Source organism: Schistocerca nitens, chromosome 11 (genome assembly GCF_023898315.1).
Source record: "Schistocerca nitens isolate TAMUIC-IGC-003100 chromosome 11, iqSchNite1.1, whole genome shotgun sequence".
In the NCBI taxonomy this organism is placed as follows: Eukaryota; Metazoa; Arthropoda; class Insecta; order Orthoptera; family Acrididae; genus Schistocerca; species Schistocerca nitens.
The window spans coordinates 145,982,286-146,005,456 of record NC_064624.1 but is presented as its reverse complement, the minus strand read 5'-3'; the positions used below and the strand labels follow the sequence as shown (position 1 = coordinate 146,005,456).

Sequence of the window (23,171 nt, the reverse complement as noted above, 5' to 3'; positions counted from 1 at the left end):
GCAGTAGGTCTTATAGGCATTTGATATTGGTACTTCGTGAATTATATTCCGTCGTGTTGTAAAAATGACCATTTGTGCCAAATCAGTGTCGTTTATTTAGTGTGTGTTACAAAATTGCTGCAATATTAGAAAGGCCTATTTTGTTTTATCTATCAGTGACAAAATAGACTTAATCAGATCGAAAAACCACACCATCTTGGCTATGATTTGTGTTAACAGCTTTTTTAGTATTAGATAATGATATTTCGATTTTTCATGTAGCAAAACGTTTGACGAACTTTGATGAGGTAAGGACACCATGTAAAGCTGTAGCAAGATTACAGAGAAAAAAATGCTAGGAGCTAACGATTGAAGAAATGTGTACTTTCTTGTTTCTCTTGTCTTTATTGGTTTTGTGTATCCTAATATTTAATGTTATGTCCCACAAAAGAGCAAGTTATTAGCTAACAGAGAATAAAGAGTGAAAATTTTCAGAAGAGATCTTACTCTCCCTTTTACAAATAATCACATTCACTATTAATTGTGAGATTTATGAAAAAAAGGGGGGCAGGCTGTCGAACGGGCCGACTGGGGGCAGGAGAGGCACAACAGGACATTTCAATTTCCACTGTCCTGAATATAGTTTGATGGCATCCATTACAAAATACACACGTTTCAATGAGAGTGAAATACAGTGACGTGCTATAGAAGAATAATGAATGAAGAGGCGTGGCAATGCACTTTGGCACACTTCAGACCATATAACATGTCTTACATTTCCTCGAACACATATGTTTTATGTTTCAGACTTTTCAGAAAGATGTACGCTACAAGATGTAGATATTTTTGAAAATTCGATTTTTTCGTATTGACCCGGTTCGCAAATGTCGTAGATCCGGGGCTGATGCGCAGAGCAGTCTGAGTTATGGTGTGTAGTCTCCACATGACCCGTCTTTACATTTAGTGATTTTGCTGTTTCCCCATCGTTTACTCTCACGTCAAATGAAAACAAAACGGATGTCTGTGGCCGGGAACTATCAATAATTACGGAAGGCTAAAATATCTTATTAGTTTCAGATTTTATTTTATTTCCACCTTTCTGACAGTCAAGCATTAATCACGTTGCAGAACAATGTAGTTATTTTTGTCTGTTTGCTAAAGAAATTTGATTTTATTCACCTTTTGCGCAGAGGCAGTCAATGTATTTGAAACGAAATTCCACAGTACTGGCTAGTTTCAACTGGTTGCTGAATTTCAAGTGCACGTTTTCATCTTCTAGCACGTATGACATTTTGCCACAATTAAGAGCCAGACATGATATAATACAGTACTGGTGCTCCAATAAAATTTACATCTCGAAAAACCACACTGAAAAGCTTAGTATCAGGTCGAGGTCTACTTCATTGGGAATCTGGACATTGGAATGTGCACTTTAAATGTGCACATTTTAGTGTGGTTCACGAAATTCCGATGCTCTTGCAGTAATCTCTGACGTCTTGTTTCTTTTATGACATAATGTGTGATCTTTTAATGTTTTACACGTACGCACATACGGGCTTCCTACGTCATGGTAGCTGCGCAAGCGCGGTGTCGCGTTATCTGCGCTCTCTGGCAACTGCGGAAACGAACCTGTTTCTGACAGGTCGCGGGAAAATATTGCGAATGGTGGTTTGAAAAGCGTTACTTTCAAAGTAAATATCCTTTTACGTAAGTTGAACTATGTGCAAGAATGTACCGTGAATTTCTTAAATCAAAGAGCGTTTGACTCTCATTTAAAAATCAACTCTTCGATGACGATCCATTTAAAAGAATTTCGAACCCTGAAGATCAGACATTTACGTCATTATCAAAAATTTTACTGGCACATTTGTGTGATATATCTTAAAGTGTAACAATCGCACAAAAGATCAACAGTATACGCGAAAACTGTAGCTTCTCTTGTAGCTTGAGACCACTATTATATGTGGAAGCTTTGCTTTTCTTGTAGCAACACAATGTATATTAATTTAAACTATTAACTTTCCCTGTTTGTGTGTTCACGCTACTTAACAGTGACGTTGCTGTTGGCTGACTACATCACGTGTCCTATACTCTGAATATCCGCTGTCAACGGCTGGCGAGATCACGTGACATGAGCTGTGACTGGCTTACCAAAGCGCATCGCAATCTCGATTTCAATGATTCCGAAAGTAACATGCGGTGTTTGGTGGAATTTCAATGTATACTTTCGTAATACGCAGCGTACATGTTGCTGCACGTTAGACATCTTTCCAAACGTGTTTTTTCCCCCGTGAGTTTCGTTTTCTAAAGTGCCGGGAAATTCCACGCCCGTGCATAAAACCATAACCATCCCAAGGATTGATAAGTTTTACAGTTCCGAGAGAAAATATAGTGTCACTTAACACGGAAAAAGTGTGTTTTCACCCGGGAGAAAGAGTATTTTTAACCGGGAAATCCGGGAAAAAGCCGGGATTTTTTTTTTTTCATTTTCCGCATATACGCCCTGCCAAGGATTTCTACCAGTCCTCGTCTTTTTACCTATTTGATCCTCTGCTGCCTTCACTATTTCATCCCTCAAAACTACCTATTCTTCTTCTTCTGCATTTCTTTCCCCCATTCCTGACAATCGTTCCCTTATGCTCTCCCTGAAACTCACTACAACCTCTGGTTCTGTCAGTTTATCCAGGTCCCATGTCCTCAAATTCCCAACTTTTTGCAGTTTCTTCAGTTTTAATGTACAGTTCATAACCAATAGATTGTATTCAGAGTCTACATCTGCCCCTGGAAATGTCTTAAAATTTAAAACCTAGTACCTGAATCTCTGTCTTACCATTATATAATCTATCTGAAACCTTTTAGTATCTCCAGGGTTCTTCCATGTATACAACCTTCTTTCATGATTGTTGAACCAGGTGTTAGCTATGATTGTTATGCTCTGTGCAAAACTCTACCAGGCAGCTTTCTCTTTCATTTCTTACCCCCATTCCATATTCACCTACTACGTTTCCTTCTCCTCCTTTTCCTACTATCGAATTCCAGTCACCTATGACTATTTAATTTTTGTCTCCTTTCACTATCTGAATAACTTCTTTTATCTCATCATACATTTCGTCAATCTTTTCGTCATCTGCGTAGCTAGTTGGCATATAAACTTGTACTACTGTGGTAGGCGTGGGCTTCGTGTCTATCTTGGCCACAATAATGCGTTCTCTATGCTGTTTGTAGTAGCTTACCCGCATTCCTATTTCTTATTTATTATTGAACATACTCCAGCATTATCCCCATTTGATTTTGTATTTATAACCCTGTATTCACCTGACCAGATGTCTTGTTCCTCCTCCACCGAACTTCACTAATTCCCACTATATCTAACTTTAACCTATTCATTTCCCTTTTTAAATTTTCTAACCTACCTGCTCGATTAAGGGATCTGACATTCCACCTTCGCCCGCATCTCGTGGTCGTGTGGTAGCGTTCTCGCTTCCCACTCCCGGGTTCCCGGGTTCGATTCCCGGCGGGGTCAGGGATTTTCTCTGCCTCGTGATGGCTGGGTGTTGTGTGCTGTCCTTAGGTTAGTTAGGTTTAAGTAGTACTAAGTTCTAGGGGACTTATGACCACAGCAGTTGAGTCCCATAGTGCTCAGAGCCATTTGAACCATTTTTTGACATTCCACAGTCCGATCCGTAGAACGCCAGTTTTCTTTCTCCTGAAAACAACATCCTCCTGAGTAGTCCCCGCCTGGAGATCCGAATGGGGGACTATTTTACCTCCGGAATGTTTTACCCAAGAGGACGCCATCATCATTTACCCAAGAGGACGGCATCATCATTTAACCATACAGTAAAGCTGCATGCCCGCGGGAAAAATGACGGCCGTAGTTTCCCCTTGCTTTCAGCCGTTCGCAGTACCAGCACAGCAAGGCCGTTTTGGTTAGTGTTACAAGGCCAGATCATTCAATCATCCAGACTGTTGCAACTACTGAAAGGGCTGCTGCCCCTCTTCAGGAACCACACGTTTGTCTGGCCTCTCAACAGATACCCCTCCATTCTGGTTGCACCTACGTTACTTCTATCTGTATCGCTGAGGCACACAAGCCTCCCCATCAGCGGCAAGGTCGATGGTGCATTGGGGGAGGGGGGGCGAGGTATGAAATAAATGTGATAACATATATGGCCTCCCCGTAGATCATAAGCGTCGCTCTTCTTCCGTTCTGTGCAATGTAAAATGTAACCTCTTGGAGCGCTGTTGTCGCTACAGCGTTTTGAGGTCTCCATAGTGTGTTTGTAAAGATGGCTTCAAAGTTGGTTTGTTCCTTTGACTCTTTTTTTTTTAATACTTTTGCTTCGACTAGGATGCGGGGTGAGCGAGGGGCACAGAGCACGCTATTAATTGTGTGCTGATGGGCAGGTGGGGTATGCTGCAGGCGACTTCGTGTCCACAAGCACGGCTACAGCCAACCACCTCTACGTCTGCAAACATCCAGGCAGATTTCCAGCAAGGCCGAACGGAGGATCTGGCCACACTCTAAAATAAAAAATCCTTTCTTAACTTTCCATCCTACTTTCTCTATTTTCGAACGCTGGATGCCACAAGTTAAAAAGCGGTTCATCTGCTTCGTAATTTAATTTTGTTGTTGTTGGAACACTAATTCCATTACTTAAATTATACAAATTAAAAGTACTTTTTATTGCCCATATAGTGTACTAAACATTTATTTACGTTGACATATTCCCCCTTCAGTGCTTTACAAAACGCTTTGCACGTTTCTGGAATTGTTTTGGTTAATGTGCAATATGATACTCGAGTGCTGTGTTGTAAACTAGAGTAGCTCTCTCATGTATCGAGAAATCGCAGTGTCACAGTTTGCCTGTCTTCTGCACATACAGCATTTCTCAAGAGAGTATTATGTTTTGTAATATGAGACTGCACTTTACTGAGCAAGTACTGAAATACACTCTCATCCAGTCGTAAGTAATCTATATATTAAGACTTCAGTTCCTCCACTTGCAGGTCTCGTAACAAATGTTGCTCAGCGCTTTTACTATCTCAACGTTATACACAGGGTTCATCCAAGTATGTTTCCTTTTTGCTGCCGCTTCTCTTCCAAATAAACACACAATACAATTGTTGTACAAGCAACTGGACGGCATAACAACTTTTGGTCCGCGATCTTGAAATTTGACGAAAAATATGACGACGGTGTAATACCCCTTTCTAGCGCCACATCAGAGAAATTCGACGAATATTTGATCATATTTCTTTGCCAAAGAAATGTAATGGTGTAATGCCGGCCTCACGGTCTGTGGATACACAGAGCGGCGTCAGTAAAACAGGGAGCAGCGATTCCATTCTTTCAAAGTCGCCTCGTAGTGAGATGCAGGTTTTTCCGTTCCCACGGCTGAAATGTTGGCCGCACTTCTGTTTCGGCGTCGTCCTTCAGTCGGGTGGGCACCGGCTGTGTGCGTTGGGGTTCACTGCCCGCCGAGGTGCGCGCGAGCTGTTTCAGCATTGGCTCAGGAAGCAGGTCGCCGGAGCGCCAAGAAGTCCTCTACAAACAGGTAGTTGGTGCGGGAGTGTTTTACTCGCTACGTGGCGAATGTTTGCCATGAGATGTTGGTAGCACCGTTACCGCCACCCACTTTCTCAGGGGGCTGTGCTCTGACTGCCAGTTCGTACCGCTCGCAGGGCTGGTGGGAGAAAATTCACGCTCTGGGGCTCCCTTCCGGTTAAAAACAAAATAAACCGACATGTTACGACATAGTGGAAACGGGGGGGGGGGGCTGGGCTTTTATTCGAGATTTAATGAGGATTAAACCTGAAACTCAAAATGAATGAGAATGATACAGTGACCAGCGTCCCATTATGGGCACGAGTATTTTTGACAACCATTCTTGACCGCACCTATTACTGGTCCTGTTGAGCAGTCGGAGCCGCCAAGTCCCTGAAAACAGGCGGGGAAAGGCCGCAGTGCGGACTTACGTCGTGTTGTACTGACATAAAAATTGCCCACCTCGCACTGTAGACCAGTTTCCAAAAGTGACAGAGCGCGCGTCGACCACTCAGAGGGCGGGCAGAACTTCGGGCCTCAGCCTCTTCATTGTCCACACTTGACGCTTCTCGAATCTGTTTAGGGCGTTTGAAAGTCGGGTGGTGATGCGTCGGCTCGATCAGGACAGTTCGCAGCGCACAGCCGCAGTCTGGCGAGATTCTCCACGAACGAAAAGCACGCCCACTGTCTGGACTTGAGTCTACGTTGTGGGCGCCTGGAAGGCTCCAGCATGAAGTCGTGTGACGGCTCCAGCCGCGGAGTACTGAGCGGTGGCCTTCCAGCGCGCAGCTCCACACCTGGTGTGCGGCAGGGCTGGCGGGGCACGGGTTTGTGCAGCTCTGAGCCACGGCTACTGTGTCGTGAAGCTTCACACTGTTGAACGCTCTTTTTAATGCTGTGACCAATGCTGCGTAAAAAGTATTTACTCCCACTTCAAAAAATAGCCGGGCTCCCCGCACCCCTCGATACGTTTACTCCGTTTTGGATATACAAGGCTTTTCCAAAGAGCGTGCAAATGCAGCGGGACGTGGAGAATGTTCCACTGGTGACTTTGAAGCAGGGGAACCTGTGGTCGGAGAAGCCAGCTTAAAGGAGACGTGGAAGTAAACTTGCCACTGCTGAGTCTGGCATTACTGTTTTCCAGCTACATACGACTAACACGCGTACAAGTTTATAGGTGCTGTCCGGTTTATTTACATGTACATTCTTTATTTCCTGCATGGAGACCGGGAGGACGAGCCTGATTACTAGGAAGTGCTTCGTGGTCGCCGCATTGGATGGGGAGGTCCTATTCAGACGCATGCGAGATCACCTGCCCTGACTTCCCTCGATTATTTCGTGTGTGGAATGTAACGGGATATTCTCCTCTAGCATTACTTTTCCTCAACAGTAGTAGTCCATATCAGTAACACTTCTCGAATTTTGGATGGGTCAGTATTATCTCAGCAATTTTTCTGAAAAATTTCATATGATTTTATACACAATATATTTGAAGCTAAAATTCATGAATAGGAATTATTATTTTGGATGTTGATATCAATAAATACTAGTTCTGAAGGTACAGCTAAATTTATTTTTTAAAAAACGTTTGAAATTACGAATTATTTCGCACACTTCAAATTTCTATTATTAATTACGCAATCTAGTACTGTTTACTATATTTGTTTCTGCATTCATTTACGAAATAATAATCGAAACTAATAGAAAATCATTTGTCAAGAAAAAATTGTAAACCCTTTCGAATATTATTACCGCAGAGTGAAGTAGTAGCAAGCATGCCTCTAATGTGATCGGACGTATTTTTTATTTTGGGCGAACAAAGTAATTTCGGCTTTGTTAATGTGAAAATTCAGAAGGCTGGGTGATACACTAAAATGTGACAAAATAAATTAACGTAAAAACAAAAATACTTCAACAATAATCTTCAACCAAGATGGCCAGACTGTCACAATTTCAGCTTTAAGAATCAGACGCCTCGATAAGAACTGGAGTCAACTCTACAAGAAAAGGTAAGTAAACTGAGAAGTTCATTGTGATCTATCTCTTATCAAATCTTCAGAAAAGACTTTGCACATTGTGGACAATAGCTGCAACTAGGAAGGAGGGGATACATTACAGGATGTCTAAAGTCACTTGTGTATGAGGTCCCAGTGGAAACGGAGATGGAATTAACTGCCACAATTGTAGCTTCCTGTGATGTGATTCGAAACACACCAGGCATATTTGTCAGGGTGCGCCAGAATTTTGTTCGCCGGTGTCATTCTTGCACTGATGTCGAAGGCCGTCAGGTTCAGCACATTTTGTAACATACAGTACAAATGGTACGTTCATTGGTCAGTGATATTTGCTCTTAACTGTAACTAATGTAAATAAGAAAGTAAACAGTAATGTGATTTTATTCCTGTCATCTCCTTAAGCTGGCTTCTGTCACCCCAGGTTCCCTGCCTCAAATTGTTCAGTGGAGTATCCTGTGTCCCGTCAAATTTTTGCACTCTCTTACGGAAACACCCTGCATACGAGGTGGGCTGCCTCACCTCGTGTGTCACGCATGTCCTGTCCGGTATGACTGTGTATCATGCGTTCTCTGCCACCTGGTCAGGTCACCACAGTGTTGGTTCTGATCAGGTTTGAATCTTCGTCCGGAATGATGATTATGTGCCGGGCTCGGCCGTTGCAGGTGGTGGACTCCCTGCGATCCGACAGCTGTGCTACGTGATCCTTGATTAACTGTGCGTCAGAGACAAACTACCGTACTCTTTTCCTGTTCGGTGCGACACTCGAAACTTAGAGGGTTGACACAACAGGAGTCAGACGTCTCTTCGTCGCAGCCTGCAGGTATGTAAGCGGCACACAGAAAACGAGCAGTAAGGACGGAACGAGAAATTTGACTCTAAACGTAAGTCACCTGTCCATTGGAATGCGCGCTGACGATGAGAACCCGTACTGGCCAGAAAATAGCCGGTTAGTTCCAGACACGTCCAGACACTTGACTCCAGTATTCCCAAACCTGCGGCACTAACTTCTGTTCACAAGGTAGTAAGAATGTATAGCCCACAATTACTTACGATCGACGTGGAATTTAAGCGTGAACTCCACAGAGACAGAAATACTGAAACGGTCTGGGTAGACGGATGAATGTGTGGGCAGAGTGCGGGCGCTCCACCTCAGTCCTACCAGCCGCCGCTGCCCCGCCCCCTCCCTCCCCCGTGACACACATTGCGAGTAGTTGAGGCCCTGTAACGCCCCCTTGGGACACTGCCGGACTGACCTTCCCACCTGTTGAAGTGGTCCCATTCAGATCAACGTGTCGAGCTCCATCTGATACGGACTCCTGAACCCAATCTCAAACCTGGTGCCCCACTCGGCAGGCTCTTATTTCGCTCGCTTTGGCGACTTGTGTGTCTGTGACGTACCCGAGCTACGCAGCGGTCAGAGGGCAGCTGCAATCCCCACCGCGCATAGTTCTTGTCGTCTCCGTGAAGCTCAGACTGAAGGTGCACGCAGAATTTCTGTGGTGCGGCTGGGATTCGACAAGGCGACCCCTCGGTTTGCGGGCGCGCGCCCCACCGCTAGGCCACCACACCCAGCAGTCTCGGCGAACTGGAGGCAGCCATTGCTCTCCCCTGCACTGCCGACACAGCTGTAAGACTAGGCGGCAGTGGTAAACCGGTAGAAAGGCGATGTCGAACAACCGGAGAAAATTTTGCCATCGTTTCTTTTTATGGTTTCAGACCATTCCTTCCCACTTCCGTTTCGCACTGCATCTGTAATTTCATCACTGCCGCAAAATTTCCGCTCTAGTTTGCTATTGCGTTTTTACGGGCTCACTCTTCGGCGAGCTTGCCTCCTAATTCATTGGCAGGACTGCCTGCTGTTACATTCGACCATTCCTGGATCAGGTACCACTTCTCCTTGCACAGCTCTCGTTTATACCCTTATTTATCTACGATTGCTGGAATTTTTCAGGGAATCCAGCGTAACTGGACTGCCTGTGCGTATTTGTCGTGAGTCGCTCTAAGCTTCTGTGCCTAAAACTGGAACACGCAGCATTTTCTTAACTATATTTTCCATTTCCAAAACTCCTTCTCTGCTCCGTGGCTCCAAATGCCTCCCTAATGCTCACACGTAGGTGATACACGATGTCAACTGTTATTTATTCTAGTCGTTTTAAACGAAAATAGCGATGGATTACCAGGTATCTCTGCAAACAGAGCAAGTAACCTAATGAACGGTGATCGTTGCTCCTCAGAATTCTCACGATGCCGAAATGACGTTCAGGTGGGGGATGATTAAACTTTGCCGCCAGGACACAAGTGACTCCTCCACTAGTACAGACGTGTTCGTAAGGTACAAAGAACGGAATTCAAAACGACTGACACATTGGAAAGAGTAATACAAAAACTATTTACTGCTAGTTTCACAGTATCGACCATGAAAAAGTGCTCATAGCTCATAATGTATGTATTTTAGGACTTTGGTTTACTTGACCTTTTTTCTGTCACTGCCCTTGTTAGAGATGTCTATTCTAACTGGCTAATGAGCTATACATTATTGCAGTATCTGTAGCCTCAGAGCCCTTTAAGCGTAGCTCTTCATTCCTTGGTGCTTCCCACTTCTGTGAACACTGTTTCTTCCCGACTAGTCTCCTAAACTTCAGCCTGCTCTTCACCACTACTAAATTGTGATCTCTGCTCCTGGGTACGCCTTACAATCCGATACCGGATGTCGCAATCTCTGCCTGGCCACGATGTAATCTCACTGGAATACCCTTGTATCTCACGGCGTTTCCCAAGTATATCTCTCCCTCCTCAACTGAGTATTTGCTATTACTGTCCGCTGTCCGAACTCTGTTGCAGAATTCCTTCTCGTTCCTACTATACCAAGCCCATATTCCCCTGCTACCCTTACTTCTCCTCCCTCTCCCTACCACCGCATTCCAGTCCCCCATTACTACTGCATTTTCAACTCCTTTTACGTACTGAATCAGCGATTGAGTATCCTCATACACTTTCTCTACGTCTTCATCTTCTGCATGTGACGTCGGCGCGTGTACCTGAACTAACTGTTGCCAGTGTTGGCTTGCTGTCTAGTCTGACGGAAACAACCCCGTCACCGAACTGTTCGCAGTAATACACCCCTGTTCCACCTTCCTGTTGGTAACGACTCCTACTCCCGTTGTACCACTTCCTACCGTTGTTGATATTGCCGTATACTCGACTGGCCACAATCCTGGTCTTCTTCCAGTTACCATCGCTGACCCCCACTGTATCTACATTGAGCCTTAGCATATCCCATTTCAGATTTTCGACCTTCCCTACCACGTTTACACTTCTCATATTTCGGGCCCCACGCCATACAACGCAAGCCTTTCGTTGGTTATTCAGCCTTTTCTTATAGTCACCTGCCCCTAGGCAGTCACCTCCCAGGGATCCAAATGGCGGACTAGTCCGGAAGCTTTTGCCAGTGGAGAAATTATCAGGCCACTCTTTCAATTAGAGGCCACACGTCCTGTGGATACATTCAGTCGAGACAGTTTATAGCGACATCACTTTTAACGACTTGTTGGCTGTAGGACCGAAATCCAATGGTTCCACCTAACCCTATGTGAACTCTATACAGTAGGACCCCTCTAATCCGTCACCTTCGGGACCGGGACCATGGTCGGAACGAAAAAAAGGTCGGATTATCCGAAAAATCTAATATTTATTGCAAAAAATATAAAGACATTTAGTACAAAAAATTAAACGATTTAAGAACTAAGACGTCTACAGTAATATAGAAAGACGTTTTTTACAGTGTTAAACAATACATCAACTAAAAAACGTCTACACACACTATAATATGTATTGGTTTTAAAAGGAAAAACGACAAACAAATTACAGCACTGTACTGTACTTAATAACGTATTAACGATATATGCTGTAAACTAAGAAATGTTTATAGCATTGTGTATAAAAAAAATTTTTTTTATAAAGAAATAAACTACTGTATGTATAAACTAAGAAATGATTATACTGTATGCATTGTTTTTACACTAAAAATGAAAACAAACTACTTGGAAAAAAAGTCAATGATATATTTTTGTTTAGCAGATGTTATTCTAGATTTAGCTGCAGTGTCCCTCCATTTTTTTTATCCACAAAACGTCCATTGGAGTTGGATTCTGCTCGACGTACCGAAGGGCGAGGTCGAAAGCGTTTTTTGCATCGTTGTTTGAAATCCGGGTGGGGGTTCGTCTTCGCCGTCCGAGTCCTCATTCACAGTTTCCTGGCTAACAGCGGCAAGAATCTGGTCGTCATTGAGCTCTTCAAAAGTGTCACAGTCTTTGTCACATTCGTTGGTCCACTCTTCAACTTCATTGGCAGGGACGTTCGGCTCCAGAGTTGGTAGATCTTTAACGATTTCCAGGGCGTCGTTTCTTTACTCATCTTCGGTATGCTCATTTTCAGCCATAATTTGTGGCCAGAGCTTACGCCACGATTTCCGCAGTGTCAGGTTTCAGTTCATCCCATGCTGCAGCTATTGTGTAGACAGCATCTTTGATGTTCAGGTTATGACCTCCTTCAGATTTTTCCAAGATTGAGCTGATATACTTCCTGCGATATCGCCTTTTTAACCATTCGATAACGGCCTGATCCATTGGTTTGATGAGTGAGGTCACATTAGGAGGCAGAAGGAGAGCTTCTATGTCCCCTTTCACCAAATCTTCCTCAGATGGATGTGATGGTGCGTTATCCAACAGCAGTAGAGCACGAACAGGCAGATTTTTTTGCTTCAAGTCTTTAGGTTGCAGTCCCTCCAAACATTTTTGATTGTGGTAATAAACCGGCAAGGAAGTTTATATTTTTAAATGCCCTTGGCTTCTTAGATTTGCCAATGACGAACAAGTGGAGAATGTGGGTACCATCTGAGTTGCTACAAGGAATGACTGTTATTCTAAGTTTCGTGCCTACCACAGAATCATTTGAAGCAGCGAGCGTTTTTGTTGGCAACATTTTTAAGTTCCCGTCGATGTTATACACTTGGCAGGGTAACAGTTCATTTTCTTCTATAATTTCTTGAAACTTAACAGAAAACTCCTTAGCAGCTGCGGCATCGGCAGATAGTTTTTCACCGGAAATAGAAACAAATCGGACGCCATGACGGGTTTTCCATCGATCAATCCAGCCTTCACTGGCAACAAATTTACTTTCAGCTTCCAGTTTTTTGTGCAAGACTATCGCTTTTTCTTGGAGAATTGGCCCGGATACTGGCGTTCCTTTCCTTCTTTCTTGACAAAACTACATACACAATGCGTTATCAAGCAGTTCGAGTTTAGGCTTTTTTAATGTTTTGCGATTCTTCAGAGTCTCTTCACCATCACTGTATAGGATTCAATGTCTTTCCGATTCTTCCTCCAATCCTTAATTGTCGCAACACCTACATTCAGTTCCTTTGCAAATTTTTGGAGCGATTCTCCTTCGTCTAGTCTTTGTAGCACCGCTAATTTTTCATTTAGTGAAAAGTTACGTGTTTACGTTTGAACCCAGACATGTTGAAAAACAGACAACTGTACACACAATGAATCTACAGTAATAAGTATTGTAGAGAACACGGAATAAAGCAAACAACGACGTTTTTTAATCGAAACAAAGGATAAAACTGCACAATAACGTAGAGTATAGCAATATGCACAACGATAGACACCGCAACAATAGCCCGACAGGCGTCCAGTCAGTGACAAGTCGGCACAGGCCCGCGAGCCTGAGCATGGTCGCACTAACCAGAGTGACGGACCATCCAAGGTCGGATTAGAGGGGTTCTACTGTATTTAAAAAGTCGCTTAGTACGACATCTCTTTTTGCGACTTACCGTATAAAGCTGCGATTTTTATTCCATTTTCGGAGAAAGGCATCGGCTGTAAGGTCCAACATTCGGTTTTGTTTCTTGCGTATTCGGGGATGTAACGCTTATTTTCAAACAATCGATTTCTGCAGACTGTTGTTAGCAAATGAGGCGTAACATGTGTGTTGCTTTTTCAAAGAACAGAAATGAAGTAATAGTGTACTCGTTATTGATGTTTAGTGGTTACGTGTGTTCAGTATTTCCAATGTTTTAGGTAGAGTTCATCACATCTGTGGAATATTTTAAGAGAAACGTAGGAGGAAGTGTTGGTCTTCATGCAATTTATGTGCAGAATACTCTTTCCATTTTGGTACTGTTAGTTAAATTTTATGACACAGCGACTGAAACGGAGGTGTGTGCGTCCTGGCTGTCCTACGTCACAGCACTCACTGCAAGTTCTAAAAGTGCTCAACACGTTACCTCGTTCACTGTCCAACACCACCTTCAATATTTACATTGTTTCTACTACTTCCTTCACTTATTGAAGTTTCCTGCACTTTGACAGCATTTTATTGCTGGACATACTGCACAAACACAAGAAAAATTCCTCTTTAGTCCCTCTCCACAAATAGTGTGTTGTAAATACTGCAGGTGTACTGTATCTCTACTACCTTTTCAGAGACCGACTCCATGACAGCCTAAAATCTACAGACGTGAAACTTTTATCAAAAACCAAAGCAGAAAAAAAAGCGGTTTGTGCGACTCCCGGGTATAACTAACGCAAACCCTCGGTCCCTTGTACATCGTTATAACCTGTTTGGACTGCATCATGACTCTGATGCAGTGTACAATATATTAACACACAAATCAAGAGTTTTGCTGAGTTCAAACATTCGCCAGAACAAGCGAGAAGGCCATCTCGCAAAAAAAGAGTTACAAAAAAGGATCCTAAAGATTCCCTTTTTCTTTCCATGTCCTGTTTATCATTTTTAATGATTACAGTTATCGTTTCATAAAATTGCAATTATGTTTTTCCAAGAAATACGTACTTTCTCTTACAAATTTTCGCAGTGACATAACGTTTATCATCTAATTACCATCACAAGTGGTTTCCATTGCCTTCTGCATCCTCGTGCCATTGATCATTGCCGATTCTTCGACGTTTTTGAACCAGTTTGGCAACCCAGTGGCAAGAAGGCGCCCTGGACCTCTGCCCCCTCCTCCACCCCCTTGGACAAGGCCGCTGGCCGAACGAGTGAGACCTTTCATGCTGGAAGTTTTCAGCCGCCATTGATGATGGTTTCTATTCAAGCTTTAATTAGTGGCGAGGCTGGAACCAAAGACCAAGGGAGTTGTGATTATTAGTCAAATACGCTACCCATAGATCACGGGTTATCTACACACACACACACACACACACACACACACACACACACACACACACACACACACACACACACAGAGAGAGAGAGAGAGAGAGAGAGAGAGAGAGAGAGAGAGAGAGCAAACGGTAGCTGCTTGCTGCAGTAACAATACAAACAACCCGAAATGCCCCCCCCCCCCCCCCCCCCCCGCGCTCCCCTTGTCAAGCCGAGCGAGGTGGTGCAGTGGCAGGACTCGCATTTTGGGGGACGACGGTTCAACAATCCCGCGTCCGGCCATTCTGATTTAGGTTTTCCGTGATGTCCCAGGCAAATGCCGGGATGGCCCTTTTAAAGGGCATGGCCGACTTCCTTCCCCGCCCGCCCCTAACCCGATGGATGAAACCAATTATTACAACGTGTGACGAAGGCCTCCCGTCGGGTAGACCGTTCGCCTGGTGCAAGTCTTTCGATTTGACGCCGCTGCGGCGACTTCCGCGTCGATGGGGATGAAATGATGATGATTAGGACAACACAACACCCAGTCCCTGAGCGGAGAAAATCTCCCTCCCAGCCGGGAATCGAACCCGGGCCCTTTGGATTGACAGTCTGTCGCGCTGACCACTCAGCTACCGGGGGCGGACATGAGACCAATGACCTCGCTGTTTGGTTTCCTCCCCCCAAAGAACACCCCCCCCCCCCGCCTTGTCACGTAAACGAAAGTACGTACGACGTAGTTGCCATGTAGTGAAATTGAAAAACATTTTGTTTTTCAATCACACAAAGTAAAAGGAATACGCACTATCAGCAGTCAGTAAGGCCTAAGATAGATTTGAGCCGTCCAGACATTCGTAGCACTGTCAGCTCTCTATAGCTCTCTTAGCCAAAACCCAATGTTGGCCTTGCTTGATTTCAGTTTTGTTAAAAAGTTCAGTTGTTATTTGCAGTTGAATGTAATGTAAGTGCTACCGTTTATTGTTTTTGTGCTGTTGTGATAGTTTACAATTATGAATAAGTTCGTAACAGCAAAGAAGAGGCGAACCGATTTTGATTCGTCCGCCAGCGTTATGGGAACTTAAAAATATGTACATACTACTGTCATTGCCTAATTGCCTGCCTATGGCAGTTCAATGTTAGCCCTGGAGTCGTTGTAGAACTTTGGAGTTGCAATATTACAGTATTTCAGAAGGCAACGAAATCGTAAATATCATAGAAAATAATATTAAATTAAAATCAGTGGATAAAAATACACTCGGATTCAGCTGTGTCGCCCAAAAATCACGTTGATCAAGAAGCATATCGCCTAAATGGCGATGGCTGTATTGCTTTAAAAAAAATTTGCTCGGTATTCTGTCATTAGTGACGAAATGGCAAAATATCACCCAATCTGATGACTTGCATGATATCAGTTATGAAAATAAGTTCCTATATGGATTTTTTTTTTTTTTGGTGGGGGGCATTCTGTAGTTCGTTCGTTTCTAAAAGCGGGCTGCTTGAATTCGTCTGAGCTGGCAGCACCCTTCATCCCTCCCTCACCCCTTCGTACGAAATCTATTTCTGCTCTTGTAATAGCACAGTAACTGAAGCCAGCAATTCCATGCACAGTTAAATCTTAAAAATATGCACTCACTCATGCAGTGTGGAATGACCAAACATGCACATGTAAAGGAAAAACAAGCTATGTAAGAATTCAATCTTTTGTTGCGATGCATTTTATTTTATTGTAAAACAGTGTACAGCAACTGGTTTTCCTCGATTCTCCACCGACTCCGGGTAGCTGTGCGAGACGAGCCGCTGAACTAGTAGTCCCTGGATTCGGGAGGTGAGTTGGTTCGAATCCATGCGGCGTCATTGTTGAAAATGATTGTCAGTGGATTGTCATTTTCACTTAAGGCAAATGTTGGAGGCCACAGCGACTTGCTTCCGAACGCCTTTCTGTCCTGACAAGATCCATATCCCTTAAAGACGCACCCCTCTGTTTAAATGGAAAGAGCAGCATCAAAGGCGTGTCGAGCATCTCTTCAGACTGCCAGCACTAAAAGCATTATGGCAAATAAATGACAATCCAAATGCTCCTCATCTGGGCTCACGCATCTGTCTGCTGGGGTGTTCTTCAATGCAAGAATTGATAGATCCATTCTAAAATGAGGAAATTTGGGAAAGTGTAACGCTGAACAATTCCAAATCGTTTGCATGTTCGCCGCCAGAAATTATTCTGCGTTCTCTGTCGAACAGGGGTCTCTCTATTCCTTTTCACTGACAAGGGCAGCTCACCTGCTGGTCAACACCGACTTCCTCCAGATTTATGGTCTCTGCAGGGCTCGGCCAGAAATCACTGTGACATAAATGAGGGCTCCAGAACGCCAAGCGTTCAGCAAACGTTGGGTCTTTTGGCGCGGGTCGGGCGGGGAATGAGTCATTTATGTCGGCACAGCTCCCAGCCAGCGGTCCAGAGAGTTCCGAGCGGTAATCCGAGGGTCCTGGGGTCGAGTCTCTTGGTGCAGTCTTTAAAGTTTATTTCTCATTTTGTACGTCACAGTGCAAATAAACCTGAGTAATACTCCAGACAATGTATTTATTAATATTTTATTAAAATCCATGAAAACGAATGGGAAAGTAAAATTTGAGTTTGCAAATATCAGTGCTAGCTGTCGAATTATTTGAAAACTCTTAAAGCGCTTTAAATAAGGCAGACTTTATTAACATTCTGCATTTTCTCTTCATGTTTACGTATCTGTAAATCAACATACCGCCCTTGCGACGAACACATCTGTGCCAAAAAGAGACCAGATTCGCGATGCCGTCACTGAAGAATGTTTGACTTTGTTGACGAACCCACAACCTCAACTCTCGTCGCACCGCTTCACCACTACCAGAGGAAAGTACTCGGTGGCGTCTCTTTAAGTTTCGGTAGCAGATGAAAATGGGATGGATGGGGCCAAGTCGGGAGTGTACGAGGGGTGGCAGACGGCAGTGAAGCCAGGGCGTCGGACGGTGGGAAATGTGTCACGCCGGGGGGGGAGGGCGCTCCGTGTGTGGACGGACTCTCCTGCGGTCAGCAACTGAACTGGATTGTAGAGCGTGCACGAGAACTTCGTACGTAAAATGCGATACTTTTAACATTTTACAGTTGATGATTTACACTTGCTTGGTCGATATTAACCTACTCTGAATTTTTACAATTGCATGCTTGTTTTAAGGATTCCCCAGAAAAAAAAACTTGATTTAGATACATAAAAGCTACTCCCTCAGTGCATAGCTTGGCAGCAAACCACATGCAACGCACCAATTCGTTAAATATTGGCAAGGATAGCTGGTGATGTAGAATGGAATATATTTCGATGCAGTCTTGTTTGGATGTGATTTCCTTTTCTCTCACGATACGTACGATTGTGAAGATTTTTGACCAAACTCTGTACCTGATGACGACGGACTATATCTCGGGAAGAATCACTGTAAACACTGCACTATGGCGATTGTTTAGCCTGAACAATCTCGTCGTATATCTTTCGATTTGCTTGTCCCTCCGTTTTATGTAAATGTTGACATATACAATGTATCGAGCATTATTTTGGTCTATTTGCAGTACACATACGGAGAAGTACAAATTTATTTGGGATCTAATTTGTTTAATCTATCGGTATAAAGTTTTCGGTTTGCTTGAGAAGGGGATCGATGTACAATGTTGTCGTTCGGAAAAGTAAGCGCAGGACCGTTGGTCGGAAACCCAAAGTGGGTGTGGACTGTAGAACGACTCACACTACAGAACAGTTGAAACATCAGACCAAAACGATAACTCCCTTGCAAGCCCCCCAGTGTTTCAGGTACATATGCGGCTTGTCTTGGTATGACCGCAATCCTAGGTCGAAGCTTTAATTGCGCGAGTATGGAAGGAAAGATAACGTCGAACATAAACTCCCCAGACAGCATGACTTTGGCTCTGTGAAGGAAGTCACACGAGCTGGAGTACAAAGTTATAAACTGGTATAATAATACCTGCTAGCAGCCATCTGTCCGAAGTACTTTCGTTTGTGAGTGATGTCTGTGACACAATGATCTGGAACTAGAAATATGTCCAACACGGCATTAAACGGCTACGTCCCGTGCTAATAGAGAGCTGTTATTACCTTGAGTATACTAATCAAAGCGTTCTGACGTCCAGTCGATGAACTGGGTCCTGCTTTACAGCAGTAGTTTCCCTGAGCAGGCATAACACATCGCTGTGTATCATTTTTTGCTGTTATGTATTACACTTGTGGAAAACAAGGAGTAAAATTGTACAGGACGAAAGCAACATCCATTTAACGCTTACTGTGTGTGTGTGTGTGTGTGTGTGTGTGTGTGTGGTCAGTGTAACCACTGCCACTACTGCACATTTTTGTTTTTTCCATTTTTTTAGCCGAAGTGAATTTCTGAAAATGTGGCTTCACCTTTTCATGGAAATAAAGTTACTATTTCCGCTGGATGGACAACTAGCTTAAATGTTCAGTAATTTTTCCCTTTTTTTTTAAAAAAAAAGTCTGCTTCCGTAGTCTAGCGGTAGCGTATGCACCTACCACGCATGGGGCCCGGGTTCAATTCCCGGCAGGGGCCTGGGTGTTATATGTCCATCATCATTGACCCGCAAGCCGCCAAAGCAGCATCAACTAAAAAGGATGCGGCGGCCGAACTCCCCCGCATGGGGCCTCCTGGCCAACAGTGCCATACGATCATTTCCATTTTTCCTTTTTTAAGTCAGTCTTCTTTCTATATATGGAAATTAAAATGTTTCTGTCAAGATGCAGGGACAGTTTTCCTCATGCACTTACGTGACACATGAGAGCATAGAGCCAACCTTTCACTTTCATTGCTCCCACTTCGACACAACTGATGTGATTTTGTCACTGGCAAGTCGTTTGCACTATCTGGACCGCTACTCCCGTTGTCGGCGTGCGTTCTGCTTTTGTGTGTGTGTGCGTGTGTATGTGGACAGGCCCTCAGCAGTGCTGGCTGCAGTGAGCCGCGCCCAGGACCCCACGAAGACACATCAGCCCGCTCACACTGTGCCTCTCTCTCTGTGTGTGTGTGCAGCCCACCAGCCGCTACTCAGATGAGGTCTGCCACCACCACCACTGCCACCACCGACGCCCCCGCCGCCGACACCTCTGCCAGCGCACCTCGCCAGACACCTGCTGCAGCACGGCCCATGACTCCTCAACCTGATGAGGCCACTGTCTCTCGCATGCGGTGAGTTCTCACCACACACACACACACACACACACACACACACACACACACACACACCATTATGTGGTAGATAAGATATAAATACCAAAAAGCCAACTGTAAATGCTCAGTCTAGATTTAACTAGGGTCAGCAAAGTCAACTGGGAATATTATCAGAACATAGATGAATAACAGGCTGGTATCCACAGGATTAGGTTGTAGTATCATGAAGAAAATTGAAATGAGTGTATGGCATTGTTGGGCGGGACGCCCCATTGTGGGGAAGTTCCGCCGCCGAGTGCAAGTCTTACTCCAGTCGACGCCACATTGGGCGACTTGCGTGCCAGTGGTGAGGATGAAACGATGGTGAGGACAACACAACACCCAGTCCACGAGTGGAGAAAACCTCCAATCCAGCTGGGAATCGAACCTGGGCCACTTGCATGGGAGGCAAGCACATTACCACCCAGCTAAGAAGGCGGACTGTAGTATCATGAGAGAGTGGTTAATTAAGAATAGGTTGGTAGAGAAAATAGTGTGTTACTGTCAACACTTCAGTGATTCATTCTCATCAGAATCAGCAAACCAATGTCTGCAATAATTCAGGCATGTACACCAGCATCATACAAAGAAAATCTACTATAAGAGGTAGGGTGGTATGCACTGAATATGTAACACTTTATGTAAAGATTGATAAACATCTAATACTGTCGATGTACAGGAATGGTCTAGCAGAGGTCAGATAAACACATGTTTATAAGACCATTAGCGGTGGTTGGCATGCGTGAGAGAGGACAAAAAACCTAATGATTTGCCATAAAACTTCTGCTGGTAACAAGAAATATGCTAATAAAGCACCAAACAGAAGCAAACGTCTTCAGAGCCCAGCCAGCCGGAGTGGCCGTGCGGTTCTAGGCGCTACAGTCTGGAAACGAGCAACTGCTACGGTCGCAGGTTCGAATCCTGCCGCGGCCATTTACGTGTGTGATGTCGTTAGGTTAGTTAGGTTTAATTAGTTCTAAGTTCTAGGCGACTGATGACCTCAGAAGTTGAGTCGCATAGTGTTCAGAGCCATTTGATCCATATTTCTTCAGAGCCTCAGCTTGTCAGGTTGTGGATCACCTTGTCACCCCACCGTAGTTTGGTGTAACAGCCACTCTCAGTAACAAAATATGCATAGTAGAAACTCTGCCTGCTGTACATGATGTTTCTGCCTGTTTGAGCAACAGATTTAGAGTTCACAATCGTTTGTGGTATGCATTTCGATCTGTCTTGCCCTACAGTTTTTACCTTCTACAGCTATTTCCATTAGCACAGCAGTTAATCCCTGTTGCCTTCACATTTAACCTATTACGCTGGCCCTTGTAGTGTCATGGTTTTCCATGTATCGCTATCCTCACCTATTCTGCAGAGATACACTCCTGGAAATGGAAAAAAGAACACATTGACACCGGTGTGTCAGACCCACCATACTTGCTCCGGACACTGCGAGAGGGCTGTACAAGCAATGATCACACGCACGGCACAGCGGACACACCAGGAACGGCGGTGTTGGCCGTCGAATGGCGCTAGCTGCGCAGCATTTGTGCACCGCCGCCGTCAGTGTCAGCCAGTTTGCCGTGGCATACGGAGCTCCATCGCAGTCTTTAACACTGGTAGCATGCCGCGACAGCGTGGACGTGAACCGTATGTGCAGTTGACGGACTTTGAGCGAGGGCGTATAGTGGGCATGCGGGAGGCTGGATGGACGTACCGCCGAATTGCTCAACACGTGGGGCGTGAGGTCTCCACAGTACATCGATGTTGTCGCCAGTGGTCGGCGGAAGGTGCACGTGCCCGTCGACCTGGGAACGGACCGCAGCGACGCACGGATGCATGCCAAGACCGTAGGATCCTACGCAGTGCCGTAGGGGACCGCACCGCCACTTCCCAGCAAATTAGGGACACTGTTGCTCCTGGGGTATCGGCGAGGACCATTCGCAACCGTCTCCATGAAGCTGAGCTACGGTCCCGCACACCGTTAGGCCGTCTTCCCCTCACGCCCCAACATCGTGCAGCCCGCCTCCAGTGGTGTCGCGACAGGCGTGAATGGAGGGACGAATGGAGACGTGTCGTCTTCAGCGATGAGAGTCGCTTCTGCCTTGGTGCCAATGATGGTCGTATGCGTGTTTGGCGCCGTGCAGGTGAGCGCCACAATCAGGACTGCATACGACCGAGGCACACAGGGCCAACACCCGGCATCATGGTGTGGGGAGCGATCTCCTACACTGGCCGTACACCACTGGTGATCGTCGAGGGGACACTGAATAGTGCACGGTACATCCAAACCGTCATCGAACCCATCGTTCTACCATTCCTAGACCGGCAAGGGAACTTGCTGTTCCAACAGGACAATGCACGTCCGCATGTATCCCGTGCCACCCAACGTGCTCTAGAAGGTGTAAGTCAACTACCCTGGCCAGCAAGATCTCCGGATCTGTCCCCCATTGAGCATGTTTGGGACTGGATGAAGCGTCGTCTCACGCGGTCTGCACGTCCAGCACGAACGCTGGTCCAACTGAGGCGCCAGGTGGAAATGGCATGGCAAGCCGTTCCACAGGACTACATCCAGCATCTCTACGATCGTCTCCATGGGAGAATAGCAGCCTGCATTGCTGCGAAAGGTGGATATACACTGTACTAGTGCCGACATTGTGCATGCTCTGTTGCCTGTGTCTATGTGCCTGTGGTTCTGTCAGTGTGATCATGTGATGTATCTGACCCCAGGAATGTGTCAATAAAGTTTCCCCTTCCTGGGACAATGAATTCACGGTGTTCTTATTTCAATTTCCAGGAGTGTATTTTAGAGTTCCTATGTTATGTATTCACCTAACTTCAACATCCTTCTATAGCACCACATTTAGAATGCTCCGATTCCCTCCTTGTTTTTCCCATAATCCACAAATCATTTTCCTGCAGTACTGGGCTCCAAACATACATTCAGATATGTCTAACACAAATTAAGGCATATCTTTGGTATTAGTAACTTTGTTTTATGAGGAATCTCCTGTCTTTCCATGCTACATTACTCCTTATAACAACCACACTTCGTCCCTCAGCATAAATTGGCTTCATGGTAGCAGTTTGTCCTTAATTCTGACGTAAACTTTGCCACCAATGTTATTTTTGCCACTCCCCAACACTTTCATCTTTCTTCTGTTCATTAATCCTAATTTGCTCATTCGACTGTTTACTATATTTCTTTCTCACTTTCA

At 44.9% G+C, this 23,171-nt stretch overlaps 1 protein-coding gene across 1 annotated transcript in view; it reads left to right on the top strand.

Annotated features, from left to right (window-relative positions):
• Positions 1-23,171, top strand: part of LOC126213111 (poly [ADP-ribose] polymerase tankyrase-1-like) — a 55,803-nt gene that overhangs the window by 12,302 nt on the left and 20,330 nt on the right. Inside the window, exon 2 of the mRNA XM_049940713.1 lies at positions 19,783-19,938. Within this exon, the coding sequence (XP_049796670.1) occupies positions 19,802-19,938 (137 nt within the window). The 5' untranslated portion in view covers positions 19,783-19,801. The remainder of the gene's footprint in view (positions 1-19,782; positions 19,939-23,171) is intronic.